Source organism: Carassius carassius, chromosome 24, assembly GCF_963082965.1.
Source record: "Carassius carassius chromosome 24, fCarCar2.1, whole genome shotgun sequence".
NCBI classification, from domain to species: Eukaryota; Metazoa; Chordata; class Actinopteri; order Cypriniformes; family Cyprinidae; genus Carassius; species Carassius carassius.
The window spans coordinates 31417067-31443887 of record NC_081778.1 but is presented as its reverse complement, the minus strand read 5'-3'; the positions used below and the strand labels follow the sequence as shown (position 1 = coordinate 31443887).

Sequence of the window (26821 nt, the reverse complement as noted above, 5' to 3'; positions counted from 1 at the left end):
CATCTAGGTGAAATAAAATAATTATTTAATTCTAGTTTATTTGTTAGTTATTTTATTTCAAGTAACAAACTTATTATTATTTATTTTTTTAATCAACAATCAAAACCCTGATTTTTAGAGTAATTCAGTCGAATTTCAACTCTTGTAAACCAGTTTCAGAAACTAATATCAGATTGCGTTCTCTAATAATGATTGTTTTTAATTATTGACTTTCTTTTAATTTTGCACATCCTTATTTGACCTTTTTGACTTGATGGCCAGTCTCTTCTGGTAACACTTGATTATTAGCCTCCAATTTCCTTGGGTTAAATTATATGATGAATCATATTTGTATAGTTGCGGAGTTGCTGTTTATCCCTTGTCGTGTGATCCTTTAGGACCATGTCACAAAGTTTGTCAGCATTGGGGCTTTGTACTCGGAGATGATTGCCATCAGTACCAAAGGTGAACTGTACCAGTGGAAGTGGAATGAGTCCGAACCTTACAGAAACGCACAAGTAAGATTTGCAATACACATCAGACAAGGAATTCCTGTCACTTTGATTGATTGAATTGAATATCATAAATTTGCGTTTTCGCAGAATTCTTCTATTCATCACCCTCGTGTCCCTTTCCTGGGCTTGACCAATGAAAAGATCACCCACCTGTCTGCCAACAGTATCCGAGCCACTGTGGCCACCGAAAGCAACAAGGTAAGAAAGCATCTTTTTTTTTTTTATTTACATGTGAGTGAGTGAGAAACGAATCTTAGGAAGGAGTGTGCGGATACAATAAGATGAGTGATGCACGCTCTAGTACCAAAAAACAAAGTCAAATTTACATTAACTTGTATTGTGTAGGTGGCAACATGGGTGGATGAAACTCTGAGCACTGTTGCTGCTAAACTAGAACATGGTGCACAAATGTTCCCGGAGCTGCAGGGAGAGCGTATCATCTCTCTGCACTGTTGTGCCCTGTACACCTGCGCCCAGCTGGAGAGCAGTCTTTACTGGTGGTGAGCAGACCTGAGCGTGTTTGATCATTTCAGCTGCTGTGCTTGTGATATGCGAATTAATTCTGAGTGTCTTTTTCCTCTAGGGGTGTTGTGCCTTTTAGTCAGCGTAAAAAGATGCTTGAAAAGGCTAGAGCCAAGAACAAGAAGCCAAAGTCCAGTGCAGGCATCTCTTCTATTCCCAACATCATAGTAGGAACTCAGGTGAGGAACGTGCTATAGTTGTTGACTTGTCCTTTTTTATGATGATTATGGATGGGTGATGTTGCTATACATTAAGGTGATTGCACTTGAATGGCCAGATACACACAAAATGTGGCCCATCTTGCCAAGTATTCTCATAAACGCAGTCGGTTTCGTCTTAATCGAATGTAAACAGTTGGGAAAGAAATCAGTGCTTTCAGTCTTACCCCAAAAAGGAAAATAACACCATACTAGCCATCTCAGGTGTATATGACTTTCTCCTTTCAAAAGAAAATCACTAATTGCTCTTTACTGAATAACTTTAGTAGCTTTAATAACAATTGTTGTGTACTTAAATCATACAGTAAAGACTGTTGTGTATTTCTTACTTGAAAGCTATGAGTTTATTGATTATAGCTTTAATATGCCAAGAATAAAAGGTAAGCTAATTTTTGTTTGAGTAAAACCAAAGTTTAATAAGAATTGGTTTTGAAATTGAAAAAAATGCATGCTATTTTTAATTTGTGTTTTTGATCTTTTTAATAACACAAAATTAGCTGTTTTTTTTTTCGATCATTATTGTGATTTTTGTTATATTTTAGATTTTTATTGTTTTTATATTCAGGGTGTTGATCAAATCACCTACCCCAAATTTGACTAATTTGATTAGCGCAGTTAGTTTGGCACCGTTCGCAAACATGCAAAATAGTCTTAAGAACGAACAGAACTGTGATAAGTGATTGTGGCTTATAAAAAGCATGATGTATTTTTGCCTCCGTTGAGGATTACAGTGATGACGTCGTGTTTCCCCATAGGTGTGCCTGAGGAACAACCCTCTGTATCACGCCGGAGCCGTGGCCTTCTCTGTAAACGCTGGGATCCCAAAAGTGGGTGTCCTGTTGGAGTCAGTGTGGAACATGAACGACAGCTGCCGCTTCCAGCTCCGCTCACCCGAGAGCATGAAGAACATGGAGAAGAACACCAAGACACAGGAGACCAAGTAAGAAGACACTGTTTCTGTCACCAAACACATGCACGGAGGTATTTAAGCTAAAAATAATGTGCTATTGGTTGTGCTTGCCATCAGGACGGAGAGCAAGCCAGAGCTGGTGAAGACTGAAATGGGCCCTCCGCCCTCACCGGCGTCCACATGCAGTGACACTTCCTCCATCGCCAGCAGCGCTTCTCTGCCCTACAGTACGTGCACTGCACTGTTTACAGACTTGACTTAAATGCATAATAAAAAAACACCATCATGGTAACACACATGACACTGAAATAAAGCAGTAAACATTCATTTAACAACATTAGGTGTAAGATAAAACCTTAGTGTACACAACTGATAAGAAAAAACTAAGAAGAAACCGTTATTTCAACGAAAAAACATTAAATATATGAAGCGTCGTGCAGGGAATTTTTACTTTGTTATAAAATGACTTTCTTTTTCACTTCCAAAAACCGTCGTTTTAACAGTATTTTACTGTAAAATGACTTAAGCATGACCGTTGTTGTACAGGGTTTATATTGATCTGAAGATTTGATGTAGGAAGAATTTTCACTCAGAAATTGCAAAGTTAACCATGTTAAGAAAATACTGTTTCGGTGTTTTTACCTCAAAATTGCATGTTTAATTCAATGTCACTTGCTGATTATTAAAAAAAAAGTGCTTTCTTAGTAAGAAATTAAGTGCTTTCTGAGTTTAAAAAAAAAGGTTTAATTTTTGTATTTTTTTTTTTTTGCAGTGTGTGCATTTCTACTGTAATTGCACACATTTTTCCACATAAATGCAATATTTACTTGCCCTATTGGCTGCATGTTGCATTTGATTCGGTTTGTTTGCACGTGAAGTCCGAATCATGCTCTTCCTCACATCTTTAAAACGCATTTTATTAAACGCTGCTGCTTTAAACTCTCTTAGAAATTATATTACTCTGCAAACACCCTTGAAGAAATTTGTTTATTTTATGAATAGGTTTTTATATTACTTATGCATACCAGCGTTCTCTATCGGTTTTCTTTTTTCTATAAATATGAAACCTTGCTATGTGTGCTGCATTAGATTAACCGAGATTTATCACAACACTTAGATATCTTTGCTCTCTTGTTGGTTTTGATTGCTTCTTTTTGGATAAAAGCATCAGCTATATGATTAAATGTAGCCTAAGTGTATTTCATTTGTTACTCGTCATGAAAATGGCCAAGGAAGTTGGCGTGGCATTAAATAAGTAGTTTGAACTGTTTAAACATTGATGAGAAACCAAAAGCTAGTTGGCTGCAGTGTTTTGCCCTTGCTAACCGATTACCTGCTGTGCTACAGAGCGTAGGCGCTCAACGCCGGCTCCAAAGGAGGAGGAGAAAGTCAATGAGGAGCAGTGGCCTCTACGAGAGGTCGTTTTCGTGGAGGATGTTAAAAACGTCCCTGTGGGAAAGGTGGGTGCTGGCGTGCACGTCGATCCAAACCACAAGCGTATTTTCTCCACTGTTTTTGCATTTATTGTCTGCATTTATGCAACCTCAAGAATTGTTTTTAATGCAAGCATACTGTTTTTCTTGACGTGTGATGTTCCTGTCTGTGTTTTGTCTCTGGTCTGAGTGTGATGCTTTGCTATGACACCTCATTTGCAACAGCTCTCTCTTTTGAACTCAAGGTGCTAAAAGTCGATGGTGCATATGTTGCTGTAAAATTTCCAGGGACGTCGAGCAGCGTGAGCAGCCAGAGCGCAGCTCCCACTGACTCTGACCCGTCCTCACTGCTGCAAGACTGTCGACTGCTCCGAATAGATGAGCTACAGGTAAACGCACCCTTGCATTTGCTGAAACATTGAAGCATGCATTCATTCAAAATGGCATTTTGATGAAGAGTCACAGCTTAACATACTGAATTTCATTCTAAGTAATATACAAGTCAACATCTATAACTAATATACATGAATATGTGACCCCGGACAACAAAACCAATCATAAGGGTGCGAATTTTGAAATTGAGACTTATACATTATTGTTCCGATGAGGTTCTTAGCAACGCATATTACTAATCAAAAATGAAGTTTTGATATATTTACGGTAGGAGATATAATATATCTTATTATATTAGATACAAAATATCTTCATGGAAGATGATCTTCACTTAATATTCTAATAATTTTGACCCATTCATTGTATTTTTGGCGATAGCTACAAATATACCCCAGAGACTCAAGACTGCTCCAGAGTCACAAATGGTATTGAATCGGTCTAAATCAGGGGTTTTCACACTTGTAAGGATCCCTAAATACGATGATTACTTTGGAAAGAAACATCCTTTCTAAAAGATAAAATAATAATAAAGAAAGAAAAATAAAATGAAGACAACAAAAATTAAATACATTATTTTATTTAAATGAATTTTTCCAAATTTAAATTATTTATTTTTATTCTGAACATTTGACTGAAAATTTCTACTTGTTTTAATTTTACAGCCCACATATGTGTATATTTTTTTATATTTATTTATCAATTAGGATTTTTTTTTTTTCTCTCAAAGTTTCGCAGATTCCCAGCCATTTTTCCGGCCCCAGTTTGAAAACCCCTTGTCTATATAAATATTGGCGGAAAATGAAAAACAAATCTGGCTGAATATTTAGCAGAGAGTTATTTCTCTTCTCTTCTGAACAGGTTGTGAAAACTGGTGGAACACCAAAAGTTCCAGACTGTTTTCAGCGCACTCCTAAAAAACTTTGTATCCCAGAAAAAGCTGAAATTTTAGCTGTGAATGTTGACTCCAAAGGTGACTATCGCTTTGATTTTTCTCTCACATCTTGTTGTGAATTTCCACTGTGCATCTGCTTCACTCCTCTGTTGTCTTTCGTCTCGCAGGAATTCATGCTGTGTTGAAAACAGGCAGCTGGGTACGCTACTGTGTCTTTGACTTGGCCACCGGCAAAGCTGAGCAGGAGAACCACTTCCCCACCAGTAATCTGGCCTTTCTGGGTCAGAGTGAGCGAAACGTGGCCATCTTCACTGCTGGCCAGGTCAGACATCACACAGTCTGATGCCCTCCATGCGTTTCTCTGTACACCTGTTTTAACTCTCTCCTCTTTGCTTCTTCAGGAGAGCCCTATCATTTTGAGGGACGGTAATGGCACCATTTATCCCATGGCTAAAGACTGTATGGGTGGAATACGTGACCCTGATTGGCTCGACCTCCCGCCGATTGCCAGTCTAGGCATGGGAGTTCATTCGCTCGCCAACCTTCCCAGTAACACCACAATCAAAAAGAAAGCAGCCGTCATCATCATGGCTGTGGAGGTATGTTACACCAACCTGCTAAACATTATATATACAAAAAGTAAACAAGATTTCTGCTTCAAACTATATGCATTTAATAATTATAGAATTATTTATGTTGTATATGGTTGTAAGAGTAAATATATCTACCTTTTTGTGTGTGTATATAATTGCATAATTATTACATAGTTTTAAGCTGTTTGTATTTAAAACTTGTCTTTTTTTTTTTTTTAAGTGTTTCTGCTTGTAAATGTCTCCTTGTATGCCTTTTAATAAGGAATAACACATTATTTGATACATTTGCAGTGCACCCCTAAAAGTTTTTTTTTAATATGCTTCTAAATTTTTCATGATTTTTAATTAGAGAAAAAGTAACATTTGAATTAAATGCCAGATACAGTTTGTGTAACTGAAATGCCAATAATAATAATAACAAGAAAAATTTTTTTAGTTATAAACAATCCTGAAATACACACAGGACTTTTATTTTGAAATGCCTTTTTAATTCTTCAAGCTGCTCATTCAGACAGATGATGGATACAAATAAAAAAGCACTCTAACAACTAATATTATATTCTGAATAGCATAAAGTAAACACTATTATAACTCAAAATCGGAAGATCTGAGTAATCTTAGCATAAATATGCATATTCATATTCACTTGTGATTGTAAATAAATAAATAAAAAACTCTTTCACTTTTTAAGTACCTGCATTGATCTACATTATTGTCACACATATTAAAAACATTTTCTAGCTCTCTCACGCTAATGTGAGTGTAATGCGTGAGCCTGTGTTTCTGGTTGATGTATGTTGTGTCTCTGTGTTTCAGAAGCAGACGCTGATGCAGCACGTGCTGCGCTGTGATTACGAGGCGTGCAGACAGTACCTGATCAATCTGGAGCAGGCCGTGCTGCTGGAGCAGAACCCTCTCGCTCTGGACGCTCTGCTTGGTCACCGCTGCGACGGCAACCGCAACATCCTCCACGCCTGCGTCTCCGTCTGCTTCCCCGTCAGCAACAAGGAGACCAAGGAGGAGGAAGGTAACAACGCTGTGTTTTTTCAGCGGCACAGATGTTATTGCACATAAGTGGTGTGCTGTGTAAACGAGTTCAAATCACTTGTTTGCGTACTGACATGGTTGACAATCGGTTCATGCAAAATCTCCGTTAACTGTCTGTAATACTTTAGAAGATACCCATTCAAATCTAGGCTAGGCGCTTCTGGTTTAACAGCAAAATGCAAAACTAAAGCGCTTCACTCAGCAGTGCATTTACTTATTTGTCGGCAACCCACCAAGCAAATAAAACCTTGTATATATGGTTTCATCACAGTTTATTATTATTTTTATTTTATTTGGAAAAGCAAAGTAAATAAAGTGCAATATTATTATTACTATTATTAATTTATTTTTTAGAGTTCTATTTAATGGGTTGCTTTGTGCAGTGTTAGCGCCAAATCAAATCTCTCATGAAAACCAGACTGAAAAATGCATGTGCACCCCTGGTTTATTACTGTTTTTAATTAAGGGATAGTTTGCCAAAAAAAAAAAGTATCATATACATGTTTGGAACAAGTGGAGAATGAGTACGAGTTAGTTTCTTTCTTTTATTGAGCACAGAAGAAAATATTTCTTATATAAACCATTGACAGCCATTGGATTAAAATTGTGAAGGAGTTTAATTTTTTTAAATGTCTATAGTTTATTTCTGTTTTAATTTAGTAGTTACTAAAAAAAATGTTTTGTTGTGGCAACTTACTGAATTTTTTTTTAATTATTATTATAAAAAATATTGAACCATTAACTGAAATGAAATGAATCTGAAAGCCATATATTGTAAGTTAAGTCGAAATTGAAGACCTGTGTATGTTTTGGAGCGCAGCTGATGTTGGATGTTTCTCCAAACCCGGTGTGAGATGACTGTGCGCTGTGTTTCAGAAGCAGAGCGGTCTGAAAGGAACACGTTCGCTGAGAGGCTGTCTGCCGTCGAGGCTATCGCTAATGCTATTTCAGTGGTGTCCAGCAACAGCTCGGGGAACCGCACGGGATCGTCCAGCAGCCGCGGGTCAGTGCTCCCATTCACCGGGATTCATGTTACCTGAAGAGCATTTCAACGAACCATTGGCAGTTTTACAAACTCCTAAGAGTAACAGAGGACAAAGCACATGGAAATAAATAAAGTGCAACTAATTTTGCACATTAACCTTTTTTTTTCTTTTAAGTACTAAAGCATAGACTTTTCAAAATAAGAGTCCCAGTCTTATTTGTTTTGGCTTGTTTTTTTTAGTTTTTTTTTTTTTTTCTGGGTTGCACAATTTACTGCGTCAGGATTTAATTCAGTGTAAACTCTTGCAGTCGACCTTATACCTGCTGAAAAATCGACACATAAACCAATTTAAATGCATATGTATATATTCAATTAAACCAATCTTGAGTATTTAAAAATGCACTTCGGCAAACATAACATGATTGTTTGGTGTGCACTTGGTTCACTGTCATTGTTTTCATTTCTGTAGCTTGCGCTTGAGAGAGATGATGAGACGCTCCCTCCGCGCTGCAGGTTTGGGTCGCCACGAGTCCGGCCCTTCCTCCAGTGACCACCAAGACCCCGTTTCACCCCCTATCGCCCCTCCCAGCTGGGTACCAGACCCTCCACCGATGGATCCTGGTGAGTGCAGCAGGTTTTGGATCTTAACCGATGTATTGCATGCATGCGATTAGCCTGATGTCTCACAAAACCATCTTCTTTGCTAGACGGTGACATTGATTTCATCCTGGCCCCTGCAGTGGGTTCCCTTACCACTGCCTCCACCGGCTCCAGCCAGGGTCCCAGCACCTCCACCATCCCAGGTACATGAACCGGCCTCCATAAGGACTTTGTACACCAGTGGTTCTCAATTGGTTTTGCTCCATGACACAGATTTTTAATCATCAATGGTCACCCAATCAGCGCAGTGTTATTTTACTATCACTGATAAGTGTTTTATATATACACACACACACACACACACCGTATTTTTCGGACTATAAGTCACACCTGAGTATAAGTCACATCAGTCCAAAAATACGTCATGATGAGGGAAAAAAACATATAAGTCGCACTGGACTAGAAGTCGTATTTATTTAAAACCAAGAACCAAGAGAAAACATTACAGTCTCCAGCTGCGAGAGGGCACTCTGTCTTCAGTGTAGACTACAGGAGCACTGAGCAGCATAGAGCGCCCTCTGGCGGCTGGAGACGGTAATGTTTCCTCTCTGTTCATTTCTCTTGGTTCATTTCTCTCGGTTCATGTCCAATTAATTTTGATAAATAAGTCGCACCTGACTATAAGTCGCAGGACCAGCCAAACTATGAAAAAAAAGTGCGACTTATAGTCTGGAAAATACGGTGTGTTTGTGTGTGTGTGTGTGTATATATATATATATATATATATATATATATATATATATATATATATATATATATATATATATATATATATATATATATAAAATAAAAATAATAGTTTCAGTTAACAATAGCAACTAGGGCTGCAATTAATCGATTAATCGTAAAAATAATCGACAGATTAATCGATTATGTACTTATTTTTTAGTTTCACCCCCCCCCAAGTAAATTATTAATAAAGGGTCTTTATCATTCAGCATAGATTTTTAAGAGATTTTAACCATTTTGCATTGTCATATCCTCATTAAAAATATACCTGGTGTTGTTTTATTATGTGTTCGTAATCCTTTGTCGAACTCTTCTGCAATCAAAACACTGACCCATACTCTATCAAATTTCACAAGGAGATTTCAAATAATGTTTTCACCATGTCAGTCCTTAGAGCTCCTAAAGTAGTTTAACATCCCGAACAAAGCTTATTAAGGAATCTTTCAGAACATATTTTCACAAAGAATAAGGATAAAACAGAATAAGGTTGCAGTGCGTTGTATTTTATTATTTACTGGGAAACAGCTTTATAGCTTATGCTGTGAAATTGTAAACAATCCTTCGAATAAAGTGCCAATGGCATGAAACCTGAATGGATCTCACAATTTAAAGTAAAATCCATCAGAAGGTTGTCCAGAAAAAAAAAATCGGACACACACAAAAAACCTGCTGTGTGAAAAAGAGCAGTGAATACTTAGGAAAAAAGTGCATATCAAATATCTTTAAACATTTACCTCTCATTCAGTCATAATTAGGCTGCACGACTGAATTATGAACTGGTAAACGACAAACTGATCACAGAACATGTTTGTAAAGCTTTAAATGTCAACTGTTAAAAATCAATGTTATCAGCTTTTACGACTAAACATTTGCAAACAACATTGTACTGGAGAATCTGCACAAATAAAAGTCTTAGGTGCCGTTCACATATCGCGCCTAAAAAGGCGTGGAAAGCGCTAGGCGCACCGCTTTCTCCTCCTTTCCAAAGCGCTCGTGCAGAAGCGCCCCTGAGGCGGCTGCCTTTGCTGAAATTTCCGCGTCTTCAAGGAGAGAGCACGTCATGGTTGCTTAGCAAAGGATAAATGGATTTGCAGCTCTAAAAATCGCTTGCAGTAGCTCTGCTACTAAATTTATTTCAAAATGGAAATCCATATACAACTATGATCAGCTGTTCCTTGATCTTGTCTGAGCTTTAAACGTTGTTACGGGAAAGGATGAAGCTGATTATTTAGTTCTTGTCACATGACCCACGGTGCGCTTGCCGCATTCTGAAAAGTTTAAATGTTTTTAACTCGATGCGTCTTTTGCGCGCTCATGTTCGTTATTTCCAATGTAGGCGCGCATTATGCGCGCTCATAATGGAAGCGACGCGGACGCGCCCAGGCCTACATTGGAAATAACGAACATGAGCGCGCAAAAGACGCGATATGTTAACGTCCCCTTAAACAGTTCAGTAGTGCAGAGTTTACAGGTTAATCTTCTTTTTTGAAGGCTCAAAGCAAAGTACTCCATCTCGCTGAATGCTGGAGAGACGCTGTTCCGCAAGCACGTGACATAAAACGAGGCCAGCTATTGGCTATTCGCTACTTCTCCTGCTGTACTGGCTGAGTAAAACCTCCGGTGGCTCATTACTGCCACACTTTGGTCACAGCAAGATTTGAAATATGCATGAAATGAGCCGCTTACGGCAAATAAGTTATTTAGCAACGAATCGATGACTAAATTAGTTGACAACTATTTTAATAATCGATTTTAATCGATTAAATCGATTCGTTGTTTCAGCTCTAATAGCAACCTTTTTGGGTCACAGTACTTCCAGTTGAGAGATGCTGCTTTGTGCTGTCACTTATAAAACTCTCTTGTAGCATGTTTTCAGTATTTCCTCTGTCTTCTGAAGGACCTTCATCTGAACCATCAGTAGTGGAATCTAAAGACCGGAAGGCTAACGCACACCTGATACTGAAGCTGATGTGTGATAGCATGGTCCTGCGACCTCACTTGAGAGAGCTGCTCTCTGCCAAGTACGTCACACACCTGCCGCTCTGAATGCTAGCTGATTTCCCATCTTTGAGCTATGTTTGTTTTGCTGTTGTTTGATAGGGATGCTCGTGGGATGACTCCATTCATGTTGGCGGTGAGCGGGAGAGCTTACCCAGCAGCCATTACTGTTCTAGAAGCAGCACAGAAAATAGCCAAAGGTGACTACATGGCTGCAGTTTAACTCTGTATTATTTTAGTATTCAATTTTTACCATTTTAGTTTTTGATTTTTTAAAAAATATATTTTCTGTTTTTATTTTAAACGAAACAAATGAGAAATAACCTTAGTTTTTTCAATATAATTTTTTTTTTTTGCAATTTTTTTTTTGTCTGTATAGGTTTTTTTTCTATAGTTTTTGAGTTCTAAACGAAAATGAGAAATTACATAATCTTTTATTTATATATATATATATATATATTTAATTTCAGTTAACATTATTTCAAATAACAAATATTTTTAATGGGTTTAGTTAACTTTAATAAACTTGTTTTAACTTGCTGAGATGCATTTGTCGTGTCATGTTTTTGTGTTTCTTAATCTTATCTGGATCTTCTGTTTTTGTCCAGGTGAACCGGGACTCGGAGAGAAAGAGGATGCAGCATCTGTGTTCATGGAGATGATCTGTCCTTCAGGAACAAACCCAGATGACTCTCCTCTCTACGTCCTGTGCTGTAACGACACCTGCAGCTTCACCTGGACGGGAGCTGAACACATCAACCAGGTACAAATGTCACATTCTTTAAGTAAAATACTGCTGAGCTGAATGACTTTGTAGAATTGCACTGAACCTGTATGTTTGCAGGACATCTTTGAGTGCAGAACTTGCGGCCTGCTGGAGTCTCTGTGCTGCTGCACTGAATGCGCCAGAGTTTGTCACAAGGGTCACGACTGCAAGTGAGTAGAGGTCAAGTTCAAATGATTTTATGGCAGCACAATTTTCTGCATCACCACTTCTATCCTTCTGGAAGAACGAAATCCTGGAATGCAGTGCAAACATTAACGATAACTTAAAACGTTTATTATTTGAAATAAAGCTTAAAGAAAATATAAATATTTACTGAAAAACGTATAAATCTCGTCTTGGTAGCTAAATGAAATAAAATCAGTTTTACTAAAATTAACTGAAAGATAAAAATACAAATGAAAGCTAAAAAAATTAATAAAATGAGAAGTAATAAAAATGACAAGCATATAACAAAATTACTAAAACTAAAGATATAATAAAAACTAAAAGTTAATATAAAAAATACTATAAATAACTATACTTTTTTAATTTTATTTTTAAACAATATTAGATTTGACAAATAATAAATGAAAAGGTGTCATTTTATTATTGCTTGTACAAAATGCTGCACGTTTCTTTGTGAAAAAGAAATGTCAAATAACAAAACTAAATTTAGTTTTTAAAACAAACCCCAAATCTAACCAAAAAAAAAAAAAAACTTCATATAAACAAAGGCAAAATTAGTGGCAACCACTGCATTTGAATTACAGTCCAAACAAAGATTCTGAATACATGCAGCATGAGCAGTTTTTAAAAAAAATCTAAATTGGACTTGTAGTGTTGTTGGAAATTTTAAAACAAACAGAATGCTGTGACTTTAGTTTTGTGAAACTATGCTACATTAAACATCTGCACGAAACCGAAACAGCAGATGAGCTGAGTAAGACGCATATTCCCTCTCTGCCAGCAGATGGCGCTTGTGAAACAGCAGATACAGCGTTCCTTTGACCGTAAACAAAGCAGCGAGGTGCTTATAAACACTGCTTTAATATGCATTATACAGAGATGAAAAGAAAATACCATCTAAACTTTTCTAAAGACAAGTCCGTTCCCCTCAGAAATACATTCATATAAACTCACACCCCAAATATATTGATTTGAACCGTCACACATTTGTAGCGATTTCATTCGGCTCGCAGTGAGACTTTTTTAGTCTAGTCTAATTTTAGTCTACGAAAAGTTATGACATTTTTGTCTAGTTTTAGTTAATAAAAATTGTATTTTAGTCTCTCTTTAGTAATGCAATTTTATTTAACCTAGTCAATATAGTACAAGTACCTAGAAGTATAAAAGAAACCAAAATTGTATTTAATCCAAACCCATTTCAAACAAGATTATCTAAACGAGACGACAATTTTTTTTTTTATAACATTTCATCTCAAATTTTTTTTTGTCAACGATATTGCATTATACATTTAATTATAGTCACCGTCACATGACCAGCATTTACATTACGTCTCGTCTCGTTTTTGTCACATGATAAAGGTTCGTTGACGACCATATTTAGAAGACGGCAAGGTGGTAAAACAGTAATCTCTCTGGTTCTTCTCCAGACTGAAGAGAACGTCCCCCACTGCGTACTGTGACTGCTGGGAGAAGTGTAAATGCAAGACCCTCATCGCCGGCCAGAAAGCAGCTCGTTTGGATCTGCTCTACAGGCTGCTGACCACCACTAATCTAGTGACCACTCCTAACAGCAGGTATGTTCAAGGCTTTAAGTCCTGCTCCAGCTTTCGGTTTCCAGACCGTTTTATGAGGGTCATCTGGAGAGCATCCAGCCGGTGTTCTGCGTCCTGAACGCCGTTTGTTTGTGTCTGGCAGGGGAGAGCACATCTTGCTGTTCCTGGTGCAGACTGTCGCAAGGCAGAGCGTGGAGCATTGCCAGTATCGACCACCTCGAATACGAGAGGACAGGAACCGGAAGGCCGCTAGCGCTGAAGGTGTGTCTTTTGAATAGGGAAGTGATCTGGAGCCGTGAAAATGTTTGTTTCTTTGAAACATTTGGTTATACTTTGTTTTAAGGTGTCCTTGTTACATTGTAATTAAACATTTAAGTACTGAGTAATGTTAACCCTCTGGAGTCAATTAACGCGGACACGCGTTATGAGTCATTTTCTCCTGATAACCCCGAAAAGAACTTAAATTACACTTTCAGTTTTGATCGTACAGATAAGAGCAATACATCAATCGAATCTGTAAAGGGTCTACTTTTTTTTGGATACAGACATAACAAAACTTTGTGCTTTTATAAAATAAAGCCGAAAACAGATATTCTGTGATAAAGTAATCCATATGAAAACAAGGCGATGTCTGTTTTTCACGTCTCCCTTCATTATATCTAATGTGACCACGCCCCCGCGCTGAACGCGCTATTCAGATTCAAACTGAAGCGCGTGGCTTGAATACGCCCGTAACAGAAGAAAAAGCAGCCAGACTGTTCAAGTTCTTTTATTTTACTGTTTGCTTCGCGATGAGAGGAATAAGACCTAAATCACCCCAAAAAGATGTGATGTGGTTGAGGATTTGAGAAATGGATTTCCTCAGAAAAAAAAGAATGAAGCACTTTATTCAGCAGAGATCATAAACATGAGTAAGTTTCTTTTTATTTATGTATATACTTGTAATGGTTTTCACATAACGTGTAAATATTTTACTAGTTAGACTTTTTCCAAATACTTTTTCTAAACTATAATTCCTGACTAAATGTATAATCAGGTGAAATATTATGAAGTTTCAATAACAATATACAATACTATACCATTCAAAAGCTTGATGTAAATAATATAAATGTAACAAATAAATGTAACCGTAACAAATGTAACAAAAAATGGTGTTCTCTTAATTTATCCCCCCTAAAAAAACCTTAAAAAAATTTCTCAGCTCTTTTCAACATTAATAATAATGGTAATAATAATAATAACAATATATATATATATATTTTTTTTTGGTAGAAAATAAGATTGTTAAAAGGATTTCTGAAGGATTGTGTGACTTGAGTAATGGTTCAAAACATTAGTTTGAAAGTCAGCTTTGATTGTTCCTAATAAACATTTTAACTGCTCCCCCAAGTGGATATTAAATTATGTTATGGGATAATTAAATATATTATAAATAAACTAAAAACATAAAATAATATAGATTTATTTTGTTCTCACATTCTTTCTTGTAACTCTTCCCTCTCAGTGACACAAGCTGACTGAAAGGCTCATTATGCAGCTCATTATGCAGCTCATTAAACAGCTCATTATGCAGGCCTTTCTTTGTCTTCTCAGGTGTAAATCACAATGATATTCATGATAGTTGACACCTACTCGCATATGACTTTTACCAACAAAAAGTGTCTTAGAAAATTTAAATCATATTGTTTTCTGTGAGTGAGTAAACAAGATGATTTTCACATAATTTAGAAAGAAAAATTCTAGGCTACAAGCTCCAGTTCTCAAAAATCCCGGGAACCACTGTTCTTTATGTGTTTTTTTGCCTTATTCAAGTGTTTTAACATTTTTAGTTTTTCACTAACCACGCATAATATTTTTTTTCTCAAAAACACAATCATGTACATACATGCATTTCACATATTATTACAGCCCAGTTTGTGCTGATTACAGTGAGATTAGACTTTACCCATTTAGATATTTATAAGAAACTGAAAAAAGCACAAATGTCATGGCATGACAAAACTTCTCCAGGCCCCAAAAAATACCCTTAGACTCCAGAGGGTTAAGTAATTACATGTACTTACTGTATGAGTAGAGTTTGGCTTGGTTACTTATGTAATTATGCATAATCAATTGTTATTTTAATAGAAAGTAAAGGCAACGTGTAACAAGGACTCCTTAAAATAAAGTATAACCAAACATTCTTAAAAGTGCAGTTCTTGGAAAATTCTTGGAAAGTTTTCAAATAGATAATTATAGGCTTTGTTTTTTTTTTTGGTCCCCATTTGATTTGTTTTTGTATAACTGAATTTCAAATTCAGCAAAAAGCATCACGCTTAATCATTGCTGACATTTATTGATTATTGTCTCACTTCAGAGTACTTGTGCACATGATGGTAATATGTATGTGGCGTTATTACAACAACTATTTAGAAATAATAAATTAAATAAAAAATAAATTTAAAAAGCAGGTTATCCTAAATTTAGTTGGTTAATTACAATGATTTTTAAATCTTATGTTGGAAATCTGTTTTTAAATATTTCCTCGTGTGAAAATATAAGTTTTTATTAGAGGTCGATAGTGGATTTTACCGATCGCTAGGTTGGATCACACTGGCCGATATGGATTAATCAACCGTAATGAACGAAAACTAAAAAATAGTAATGTACTGTAAAAAAAAAAAGAAAAAAAAAAGAAAACCGTACTGAACCATGCTTTGGACGTGAATAAAAATATTCATATAAATATTCATATAAATAATCACTTGTGTGTGTTCTGGCTGCATTTTGAAATGCACAACCGCTTTAAATGCTGCTAATGTCCGCATCCTCTCAGCCTTGATAGCAAACTAATGCAGCATCTAGTCAACAAATTAATTACTTGGTAATGATATAAAAACATGCACTTTTGGGTACTGTATACACATTGTTTCATTGTCTTTTTAAACCCGTTCCTCTTAAAGGAACACTCCAGTAGGCTCATTCATGAGTTAAACAGTTGAGTTTACCGTTGTTAAATCCATTCAGACGATCTCCGGGTCTGGCGGTAGCGCTTTTAGCTTAGCATAGATCATTGAATCCGATTAGGCCGTTAGCATCTCGCTCAAAAATGACCAAAGAATCTCTAAATTTTTACTATTTAAAACTCAACTCTTCTGTAGGTACATTGTGTACTAATACCAACGGAAAATGAAAAGTAGCGTTTTTTTTTGTTGTCCGATACGGCTAGGAACTATACTCTCATTCCGGCGTAATAATCAAGGAACTGTGCAGGCACAGTGATATCACGCAGCGCCTGAAAATAGTCCCCAGCTAGTTTGTGTAGTTGCAGCAATGGCAGAGTTGCTGGGGACTATTTTCAGGCGCTGCGTGATATCACTGCACCTCAAAATAACTGAAATAAGCCTGGCTTGTTTGCTAAACTTGTTTTATGGAACAACCCCTGCTTCTGCCTCTAGAAGTTGCTCTCGCTCTCGTTCTGTATAATGACAGCGGCCCTTTCTAAGCCGCTCTAGCAACAGATGCAACCCGGATAAACTATCAGCATGGATTTTATCCAGCAATCAATTATCGGTGCCGATTTATCGGCAAAACCGATACATCTGTCAGTCTCTAGTTTTATATAAAGAATTTTATGCAAGTATGCTTTTAACTTTTGCTACAAAGCATCAAAAGTGTAGAAATATCTTGAATATTACGTAATGTTCATGATTTTATAGTGCATGATTCATTTTTGCAAACCAGTGTTCTGCATACATGCACTGTTCTTTAATGTGTGTGTGTTTCTCTCAGACTCGGATATGCCGGATCATGACCTGGAGCCTCCGCGCTTCGCCCAGCTGGCTCTAGAGCGCGTGTTGCAGGACTGGAACGCGCTGAAGTCCATGATAATGTTCGGCTCTCAGGAAAACAAAGACCCGTAAGTCCAGCACTGAACATCTCGCAGGCAAAACATTGGTACTTACTCAGCTGACATAACGTTTTGTATCCTTCCAGATTAAGCGCCAGCAGCAGAATCGCTCACCTTTTACCAGAGGAGCAGATGTACCTGAACCAGCAGAGCGGCACCATCAGACTGGACTGTTTCACACACTGCCTCATCGTCAAGTGTGCACCAGACATCACTGTGCGTCCAAGAACATGCATTTCTGAATATTTAATTATTTTGCATGTTTCTCTTGCCATAATGAGTTCCAGCTAACCTCTAAGTTTGAATGCAGAGTGTATCTACATTATTTTCGGAATAGCAGCAGTTTGCAAACTGTTTTTGCTGTTTTCTAGTTTATCGACACTCTTTTGGGGACCCTGGTGAAGGAGCTGCAGAATAAATACACTCCGGGCCGCAGGGAGGAGGCCATCAAGGTCACACGCAGGTTCCTGCGCTCCGTGGCACGAGTCTTTGTCATCCTCAGTGTGGAGATGGCATCCTCCAAGAAGAAAAAGTAGGACTTAGTTACTGGACATTGCTTTGTCTGATATGTTTACTCTATCAACAAATTATAATCTAGCTTTATGCAAAACAAAAAAAGTTAGTATGGTAATTGTCTACATTCTTTTAAACCCTACTTATAAGTAATATCTAAGGCCTCTAAAACCTAATTCTACAAACTTCAGCTCATGCTTCACGTGTCCTTTTGCTGTTAAACCTTTACTGGTTTTTATAAAGTAAACATAAGATTACATTAAATATTTTTAGGAATAATTTAAGATAAACATTTACTGGACTGATTACTTAATTATCCTCAAGTATGACCATTAGGCTTTTGAGGAGCGTCTCTTAATATGTTTATATCTTCAAACTAAGCATTTAAATCTCATCTTAACAAGACATATTTTTGGAGATGACTATGTAAGTATCTGCTTGTAAAGATTTCATTGATTTACATCACAAGTTGTCAGAATTTAGTCTTACTTTTGTGCACATGAATATCAGCATCTGCTCCGAATTGCAAAACTGTGCTAAGTTTGGGCCTTTGAATTGTATTCAGTTGTTTTTTCCTCCATATTATCACTATATCAGACTATATTAACGCCTGATGTATCAAATAGGATACTCAAAAAATGCACATGCAAAATTTTTCGTTTAGTGTCTAAAGGTTCGTTAAACTGTTTTGTTTTTCAAAATAAGATTTCTCTGATTATTACAGGGTTAGGAATATTAACTGGTTTAACACTACTCACATTCTCTCTCTCTTGTGTTTCCTTCAGTAACTTCATCCCGCAGCCCATCGGGAAGTGCAGGCGTGTTTTCCAGGCTCTGTTGCCGTACGCAGTGGAGGAGCTCTGCAATGTGGCCGAGTCTCTGATCGTGCCGGTGCGGATGGGCATCGCTCGGCCCACAGCGCCCTTCACTCTGGCCAGCACCAGCATCGACGCTGTACAGGGAAGCGAGGAGCTCTTCTCTGTGGAGCCGCTGCCACCACGACCCTCTCCAGATCAGTCCAGCAGGTGAGCGATGCTTCAGGCCTCCAACAATTCACCAGCAGCACAGAACTTACTGCATCTCCGTGGTTTTCAACTTCCTCTTTGTAGACTAACCCTGTGGTGCATCTGTTACAGTGACAAAGCTTGATTTCAAAGCTTTTTGTAGTTTACAGAAACTTAGTTATTGTATGTATTTTTGGTTATTGCCACAAATATACCCCAGAGACTCTAGACTCAAGAGGTTTTGTGCTCCAGTGTCACATTTTAAAGAATAACGTTTATTTGCACATCCCTGTATTGCATTGCATTATATATTTTGCCCCCACAATAAAAATAACAGAGCTGCTTCTATTTTTAAAAAACATTTTAGAGCTAAGAGTTTATTAAAATTAAGAAACGTCAAGCACTTTGTTTATCTAGAGAAATACTTATTTTTTTACATGATTTTTACATGAAGTCTAGAAATCACACTTTTAGCTTACTGAGCATTTTTCAATGTTTTTTTTTCCACCTTCATGTAAAACATTTAAAGTCCTTAAGAGACCACCTGACTGGAAACTGCTGCTGTAGCTTAAGTTTACACTGAGTATTAAATTGGATCTTATTGAAGCTGTCATTAATGCTGGTGTTGTCCCGTGTCTCAGCTCCAGTCAGTCGGCGTCTTCGTACATCATCAGGAATCCTCAGCCTCGCCGCAGTAGCCAATCACAGACGTCCCGCGGACGAGACGAAGAGCAGGATGATATCGTTTCTGCTGATGTAGAAGAGGTGCAATGCTACATCACTTGTTTTAGAGTTGGTTTGTTTGCCTGAAGCTCTCTCTGAATGCTCCTGGATGTTCACCTGTTCAGGTGGAGGTGGTGGAGGGTGTTGCAGGTGAGGAGGATCATCATGATGACCAGGAGGAGCAGGGCGAGGAGAACGCAGAGGTCGAAGGGCAGCATGATGAGCACGATGAAGACGGTGAACACTTAAAACACTCTTCACAGCAAATCTGACTCGGAAATCACTGTTTTATCTGATAAGGTTTTAATTAAGCTCCTAAAACACATGCCAGTAGGGTTGAGTGATTAATCAATATTTATCTGAAAAAATTAACCTGTTAACTGCCATTCGGCCCCTCGGTGGGCTGCCTACGTTTACTAGGGATGTGCACGGATAGTCGAACATTCGAATATTCGTTCTGCTCTAATTATTCGATAAATAAAAATATTTGAATTTCGCAAAAAAAAAAAAAAAAAAAAAATTCACAATAAAACCTAATTTGGTCACTTTCTGTGATTCTCCACGTCATATTTAAAGGTGTATGCAAGCAAAAAATAATGAATGAATGATTAAGGGGCCATTCACATATGGCGCCTAATAACGCGTGGAAAAGGCTATGCGCTCCGCTTTCTCCTTCTTTCCAAAGCGCTCGGGCAGAAGCGCTCCTGAGGCGACGCGTTCTCTCCATTAAGACGCGGAAATTTCAGCAAAGGATAAATGGATTTGCAGCACAAAAAAAATCGCTTTCAGTAGCTCTGCTCCTAAATTTATTTCAAAATGGCAATCCATATACAGCTATGATCAGCTGTTCCTTCATCTTGGCTGAGCTTTCAATGTTGTTACAGGAAAGGATGAAGCTAAATGTTTAGTTCTTGTCACATGACCTGCGGTGCGCTTGTGGCATTCTGAAAGTTGAGATGTTTTTAACTCAATGCTGTTCGGACGCGCCTGGAAAAAACGGGACCGCGTCGCACGATGCGCACGCGTCGCTTCCATTATGAGCGTGCATACCGCGCGCCTACATTGGAAATAACGAACTTGAGCGCGCAAAAGACGCGATATGTGAACGCCCCCTAAAAGAACTGCGGTCTTCTACAGTACTTCAAATATGCCGTGGAGAATCACAGAAAGTGATCCAAGAACATTGTTGCAGCATCTCTCAAGCAACGAATAAACACAGCTAACTTGGAGAATGCAGTGAAAACTCCTCTTCTCGCGTCTGCCCTAGACCCTCGGCACAAACATCTCATGTTTCTCGATGAAAACATGAGAGAAGTAAGAAAAAAAAAACTTTTTTGAACATTATCAGAACATTTTCCTTGATGCGAGTGGTGCGTCACCAACGATGAAGAAGATGCAATGCCCACTCGTTGGAAAAGGCTGAGCCAGTTCTCCAGCGATGATTACAGAGAGTCCAGCCAAGACGAGTGGGAACAGTTCTTGCTGGAGCCATGTATTCCATCATATGAGGATCCCATTCAGTGGTGAAACGAAAACACAAAGCGCTTCACAAAACTGATTCTCTTAGCACACCGTTATTTGTGAGTCCCGCCAATGTCTGTGCCGTCAGAGCGCGTTTTCTCCGCGGCCGGCCTTATTGTTAACAGGAGCCGACTTCCCCCAATCATGGTTTACATCCCGTATTTCTTAACAAGAACATTTGAAACAATAGAAAAAAAGAAAAAAAGATTTGCTGACAATTTAAAAGTTAAGTGTAAGCTACATTCTGTACAATAGCCTAATTGCTGCAGGCTGCTTTACGTTTTTTCTTTGTTCACTTTTTTTTTTTTTTTTTGCTTTTAATCTGTACTTTTGTTTGTTTGCACGCATTGTTAAAGGTTTTCAGCTACAAAACACGATGTGTAATGTTCAAGCTTATTGTGTGTAAGCTTGTTCAAAATGACGAAAACAAATGTTGCTGAAAAATAACGTCTGACTCATTAAACTTAATTTAAATAAACGAATATTCGAATATTCGTTTTTTGTGAGCTCAAATATTCGAATGTGATATTTGTGGAAAACGCCCATCCCTAATGTTTACTTCACTGTATTACAATTAAATCCTAATCTAATCATGACAATCTGTATATCGTTGGAAAGGTCTAAGACTCCTAAATAGATATTTTACCAATCTTTTTTTGTTAAAAATTATGTAGGAAAAGAGTCTTTTCAGGAGTTCTGACCTTTGTCAAAAAGAAACAAAAAAAGTTGTCCGTTGCCTTTTTCTCAATCACACTTTTTGGAAATCATCAGAAATTATATATCACGTGAAAACTTAATCTCAAATTTCATTCTTTGAAACCCATTTTAAATTCAAACACTGCATTACCGTGAAAATGGTACATCAAAATCATGTTACAAAATGTTTTCTGTCATGAATTATAAAAATTTAGGTTTATTTTATTCATGTTTTAATTTATATCAAGTTCAAGTTCTTGTGCTTATTTAACTAAGAAAAAATCCTATGAACACATTAAATTAGACATAATTTAAGATAAATTGTAAAAAAAAAAATAAAAAAAAATAAAAGCTAAGAATTTCAGTAAGCTATATGGGATGGATTTTCTTCCTATTACTGGTATGAAGTGAATATTGTTATAAATGTCGAATGATGCATTCTGTCTACATGGCAGAGCATTTCCAGTTTTTGTATCACCTGGGAAAAAACACAAGTATATTAGAAACACTGGTGATAGTCGTTGTACTTTTATATAGAAGTCAACCATTTTTCTTTTAATGATGCTGAGGTCACAAACAATCACAAATTTTTTTTTTGTGTGTACAGGGAGCGACATGGAGCTGGATTTATTGGCTGCTGCGGAGACTGAGAGTGACAGTGAGAGTAATCATAGCAATCAGGATAATGCCAGTGGCCGCAGGAGCGTAGTGACCGCAGCCACCGCCGGATCTGAAGCAGGTGCATCACTTTGACACAACTGCAGCAATTTCTGTAATTGTGGCACTCTATCCTATTTTGTTTTGCCCTCTGCATTACCTACTGAGTGTACAGGAAGCTAACAGCTTCAGACAAGGACTATAAACTCCATGTTATACATGTAGAATTACATTTAGTGGGTCGAACATTACATTTTCCCTATTTCATATCAAGTCAGGTGCCTTTTGCTGCCTACTTATACTATGCCCTAAAAGTATGTACTCGCTTTGTGAAGAAAAAATACATACTATTGAGTATGTAGAAGAGTAGTATGCAAGCTTCGTCACTGCTGCTGCTTTAATTTAGTAACGTGCATTCTGTCACTGTTTAAACTGCCCTGTCAATCATCTTGTCACATCATCCACATGTCATTTAATTTGATTTCGTGCCATATTGGAGAGAAATGAAGAGGCACGTTGATCTGCTAGTCGCAGGTCTATCATGCAGAGAACTCTTCTCATGTGTTTGCATGATGATGCATTTTAAATTTAATGACCAAACGTATCATTATAAAAGTTCACAGTGTTGCTGCAGATGAAATATAACGTGGATAACATTAAATTAATATTTTCATCAGGTTAGATATTGATTATTAATCACTCAAATCTATCGAATGATATTCCGCACTTTATTCAAAAGGAATTGCAAATTGTATTTGCAATTGCGTTTTCCATTTGTGGACGCATAAAATGTGACAATGTGAGTGACGTCACTTCCCAATGCAAACACGCCCAATAAAATGGCCCCACCCTTGTCACTTGATTGACAGGTTTCCGTGTAGACGTTGGAAATTCAAATGCAAAAGGAATTGCGATTCCATTTGAGTTTTGGCAGTTTACATGCACAGTGCAGAGAGAGTGAAAAGGCAAATGTGGTAATTAATATTGCTATTTAAATATGACAGGCTCATAGTTCGTAAGATATGGGAAACACAATTGCAAACGGACTTTGCATTTCCATTTTAAATTTGGCAGACACTGTGAGTTCGCTTAAACGAAAATAAAAAGGGAAGTCGTGGCCTAATGGTTAGAGAGTCGGACTCCCAATCAAAGGGTTGTTAGTTCGAGTCTCGGGCCGGCAGGAATTGTGGGTGGGGGGAGTGCATGTACAGTTCTCTCTCCACCCTCAATACCACGACTTAGGTGCCATTGAGCAAGGCATTGAACCCCCAACTGCTCCCCGGGCGCCGCAGCATAAATGGCTGCCCACTGCTCCGGGTGTGTGTTCACAGTGTGTGTGTTCACTGCTCTGTGTGTGTGCACTTCGGATGGGTTAAATGCAGAGCACAAATTCTGAGTATGGGTATCACCATTTATGAGTATCACCATACTTGGCTGAATATCACTTCACTTTCAAAAATGGTAATGCGCGATTTGCGTTTGGATTGTCACATTTTATGCGTCCACAAATTGAAAACGCAATCGCAAATACAATTTGCAATTCCTTTTGTAAAAAGTCCGGAATATCATTCCATACAAATCCCTGTCCGTCGGTCTCGCGTATATCCGCCATGTTTGTTGTTTTTTAACACTTTTTATGCGAGTTTGTAGTTCTAATCGAAATCATCCAATATGCAATGTGTTGACTTGTGGCCAATTTTAGCCGTTAGATTGTGTATCGATCTACACTTCGAATTATAACCGGAAATAGTAGACTATCTGCAAATTTTTGGCATAATTTTTTAAACATACTATGATTTGGGACATGCTATTTACTTTCCAGTACGGATAGTATGTGAATAGGGACGCAGCATTTGTTTATCTACTATTGGCAGAAATTACTATGTTAGTCTATTCTTTACTAGTCTAATCCATCTATGTCTAGATTTATTTACCTATATTTTATTTATTTATTGACATAAGGTTCCATGTGCATTAAACAACTTTGAAATAAATGTAAATGCACCGGAGTTATCCAAAAAGCCATTTTCGTTAGCAGACACTTTGCCTGATGTTGTGGGAAATTAAACAAAAAGATGTGTTTTCTACACCTCAAGCTTCTTCAAATAGAATTGCAAAAAAATGACTTTTTTAAATGAACAACTTTGATCTGCATTAAGGTTGAAAATCAATACAAAGGTGATGATTCAAAACGGTTGATCGATACACTTGTGGGAAGGAGTTTATATAAAGATTTTGTTTTCACCTCGTCTCTGTATAATGCATATTACAGCAGAGTTCATAAAGCTGATTTTTTTTTTACGGCGGTAAGCAAGAATCTGCTGTTCCATAAGCGCCACCTGCTGTCAGAAAGTGAAACTGTCTCGTTCAGATGTTTTATGTAGCATAACTTCACAACGTTAAAGTCAGACCATTCTTGTTTTTTTGGCATCAGATTTCTAAATTAAACTATGCTTCATGTATGCAGAATCCTTTTTTGGATTATGATTCAAATCCAGGGTTTGCCTCTAACTGAATGGAAAGAGCACAGGCAAGCCTTAGTTTAACATGAGATGTCTTTTATTTGTGTTGTTTATTTATTTGACACGACACATCACACCACTTTCACTGTAAACCATTGCATAACAAGAATAAAGAGTGTGTGCATTTGATAAGAACTGCATAACTTCTACCCTGTCTTTTACCTGCAGGTGCCAGCAGCGTTCCTGCTTTCTTCTCCGAGGACGACTCCCAGTCGAATGACTCCAGTGACTCGGACAGCAGCAGCAGTCAGAGTGATGATGTGGATCAGGAGACTTTCCTGTTGGACGAGCCTCTAGAGAGAACCACGGGCTCAGCGCATGCTAACAGTGCGGCCCAGGCGCCGCGGTCCATGCAGTGGGCCGTACGCACGACACCCAGCCAGCGTTCCTCCGGCGGCGCTCCGTCCAGCTCATCCACACCTGCTGGTCAGTATCTCACTCCACCTGTCCCAGGAAAAGGGATGACCAGATTTTACGGAAAATAAAATTGCATTGAAGTCGCATCTTATTATTGCACTGGACTATAAGTCGCATTTATTTAGAACCAAGGACCAAGAGAAAACATTACAGTCTACAGCCGCGAGAGGGCACACTATGTTTTCAGTGTAGAGACGGTAATGTTTTCTCTTGGTTCATGTCTCTTGGTTCATGTCAAATTAATTTTGATAAATAAGTCGCACCTGACTATAAGTCGCAGGACCAGCCAATCTATGAAAAAAAAGTGCAACTTATAGTCCGGAAAATACGGTACATGTATACCTAACACCTTAGTAAATCGAATTAAAAAACACATTTGATGTGCAATCATTCATATTATAATATTTTGTAGAAGTGGAGTTAAAAAAAATTTTTTGTGGAAAAAGTACATCGTCTAACATTTCTTCAAACAAAGGTATTTATAGAACAGTTTTTATCCTTTTGATTATATTTTTCTGTGTTATGTAATATTGAAGATTTTATTATTTCGGATTAGATTTTATTAGAATATTTTCAGTTTTTCTTTAAAAATCTTTTAATTTTTTAATTTTTTTTATTTTAGCACTTCACCCAAAAATGACAATGGCCACAATTGTATTTATTAAATTCATAATTGTGATACTATTTTAAGAAAAGTTTTGCTTCGTTTCAGTTAACATTGACAACAACATTTTTCATTGACGTTGCAATCTTGACCTGAATGCATCTAATGTCATAATTACCTCTTCAGCTTGTAAAAACTTCCCACTTAGACTTGAATGCACCATAATTCGCAGCATAAAGGGTAATTTAATCTCACTAGCAGTAATTGTAATGTCTCCTCCAGCGAGCTCCACGGGCCTGATCTACATCGATCCTTCAAACCTGCGCCGCAGCAGTGCCATCAGCACCAGTGCAGCAGCCGCAGCAGCAGCCCTGGAGGCCAGTAACTCCAGCAGCTACCTGACCTCCGCCAGCAGCCTGGCTCGAGCCTACAGCATCGTCATCCGCCAGATCTCTGACCTCATGAGCCTCATCCCCAAATACAACCACCTGGTCTACTCGCAGTACCCCGCTGCCGTCAAACTCAGCTATCAGGACGCCGTCAATCTGCAGGTGAGTCGCCCGGCCTTCACCAGAACAAAATCAGACTGCAGTAAAGCCAAAGTACTGATGATGATGTCATTCTGCAGAACTTTGTGGAGGATAAGTTGATCCCCACCTGGAACTGGATGGTGTCCATCATGGATTCGACTGAAGCGCAGCTGCGTTACGGTTCTGCTCTGTCCTCGGCCGGTGATCCTGGACACCCGAGTCACCCGCTGCACGCTTCACAGCACACCGGCCGCCGAGAGCGCATGACGCCGCGAGAGGAAGCCAGTCTCCGCACCCTTGAAGGTCGAAGGTGAGACCTTTGGGCATTGGGTGTATTGTTCACCCAAAAATGAAAATACTGTCAAC

The 26821-nt window shown here is 37.9% G+C and overlaps 1 protein-coding gene across 7 annotated transcripts in view; it reads left to right on the top strand.

The window, feature by feature from the left end:
* The window catches only part of LOC132103447 (E3 ubiquitin-protein ligase UBR5), a 52965-nt gene that overhangs the window by 12249 nt on the left and 13895 nt on the right, over positions 1–26821 (top strand). For 6 of the 7 annotated variants that reach the window (XM_059508566.1, XM_059508562.1, XM_059508561.1 and 3 more), the window contains 31 exons: positions 378–497; positions 582–692; positions 840–994; positions 1078–1195; positions 1990–2174; positions 2262–2371; positions 3492–3604; positions 3823–3966; positions 4829–4940; positions 5030–5184; positions 5264–5461; positions 6272–6482; positions 7379–7505; positions 7957–8108; positions 8195–8290; positions 10774–10897; positions 10977–11074; positions 11483–11637; positions 11719–11810; positions 13254–13400; positions 13522–13640; positions 17151–17277; positions 17355–17484; positions 17640–17800; positions 18567–18806; positions 19427–19550; positions 19634–19745; positions 22333–22464; positions 25073–25330; positions 26208–26476; positions 26554–26765. In XM_059508566.1, coding sequence (XP_059364549.1) covers positions 378–497; positions 582–692; positions 840–994; positions 1078–1195; positions 1990–2174; positions 2262–2371; positions 3492–3604; positions 3823–3966; positions 4829–4940; positions 5030–5184; positions 5264–5461; positions 6272–6482; positions 7379–7505; positions 7957–8108; positions 8195–8290; positions 10774–10897; positions 10977–11074; positions 11483–11637; positions 11719–11810; positions 13254–13400; positions 13522–13640; positions 17151–17277; positions 17355–17484; positions 17640–17800; positions 18567–18806; positions 19427–19550; positions 19634–19745; positions 22333–22464; positions 25073–25330; positions 26208–26476; positions 26554–26765 — 4607 coding nt within the window. The remainder of the gene's footprint in view (positions 1–377; positions 498–581; positions 693–839; positions 995–1077; positions 1196–1989; positions 2175–2261; positions 2372–3491; positions 3605–3822; positions 3967–4828; positions 4941–5029; positions 5185–5263; positions 5462–6271; positions 6483–7378; positions 7506–7956; positions 8109–8194; positions 8291–10773; positions 10898–10976; positions 11075–11482; positions 11638–11718; positions 11811–13253; positions 13401–13521; positions 13641–17150; positions 17278–17354; positions 17485–17639; positions 17801–18566; positions 18807–19426; positions 19551–19633; positions 19746–22332; positions 22465–25072; positions 25331–26207; positions 26477–26553; positions 26766–26821) is intronic. The other variant, XM_059508565.1, reaches the window with a different exon arrangement.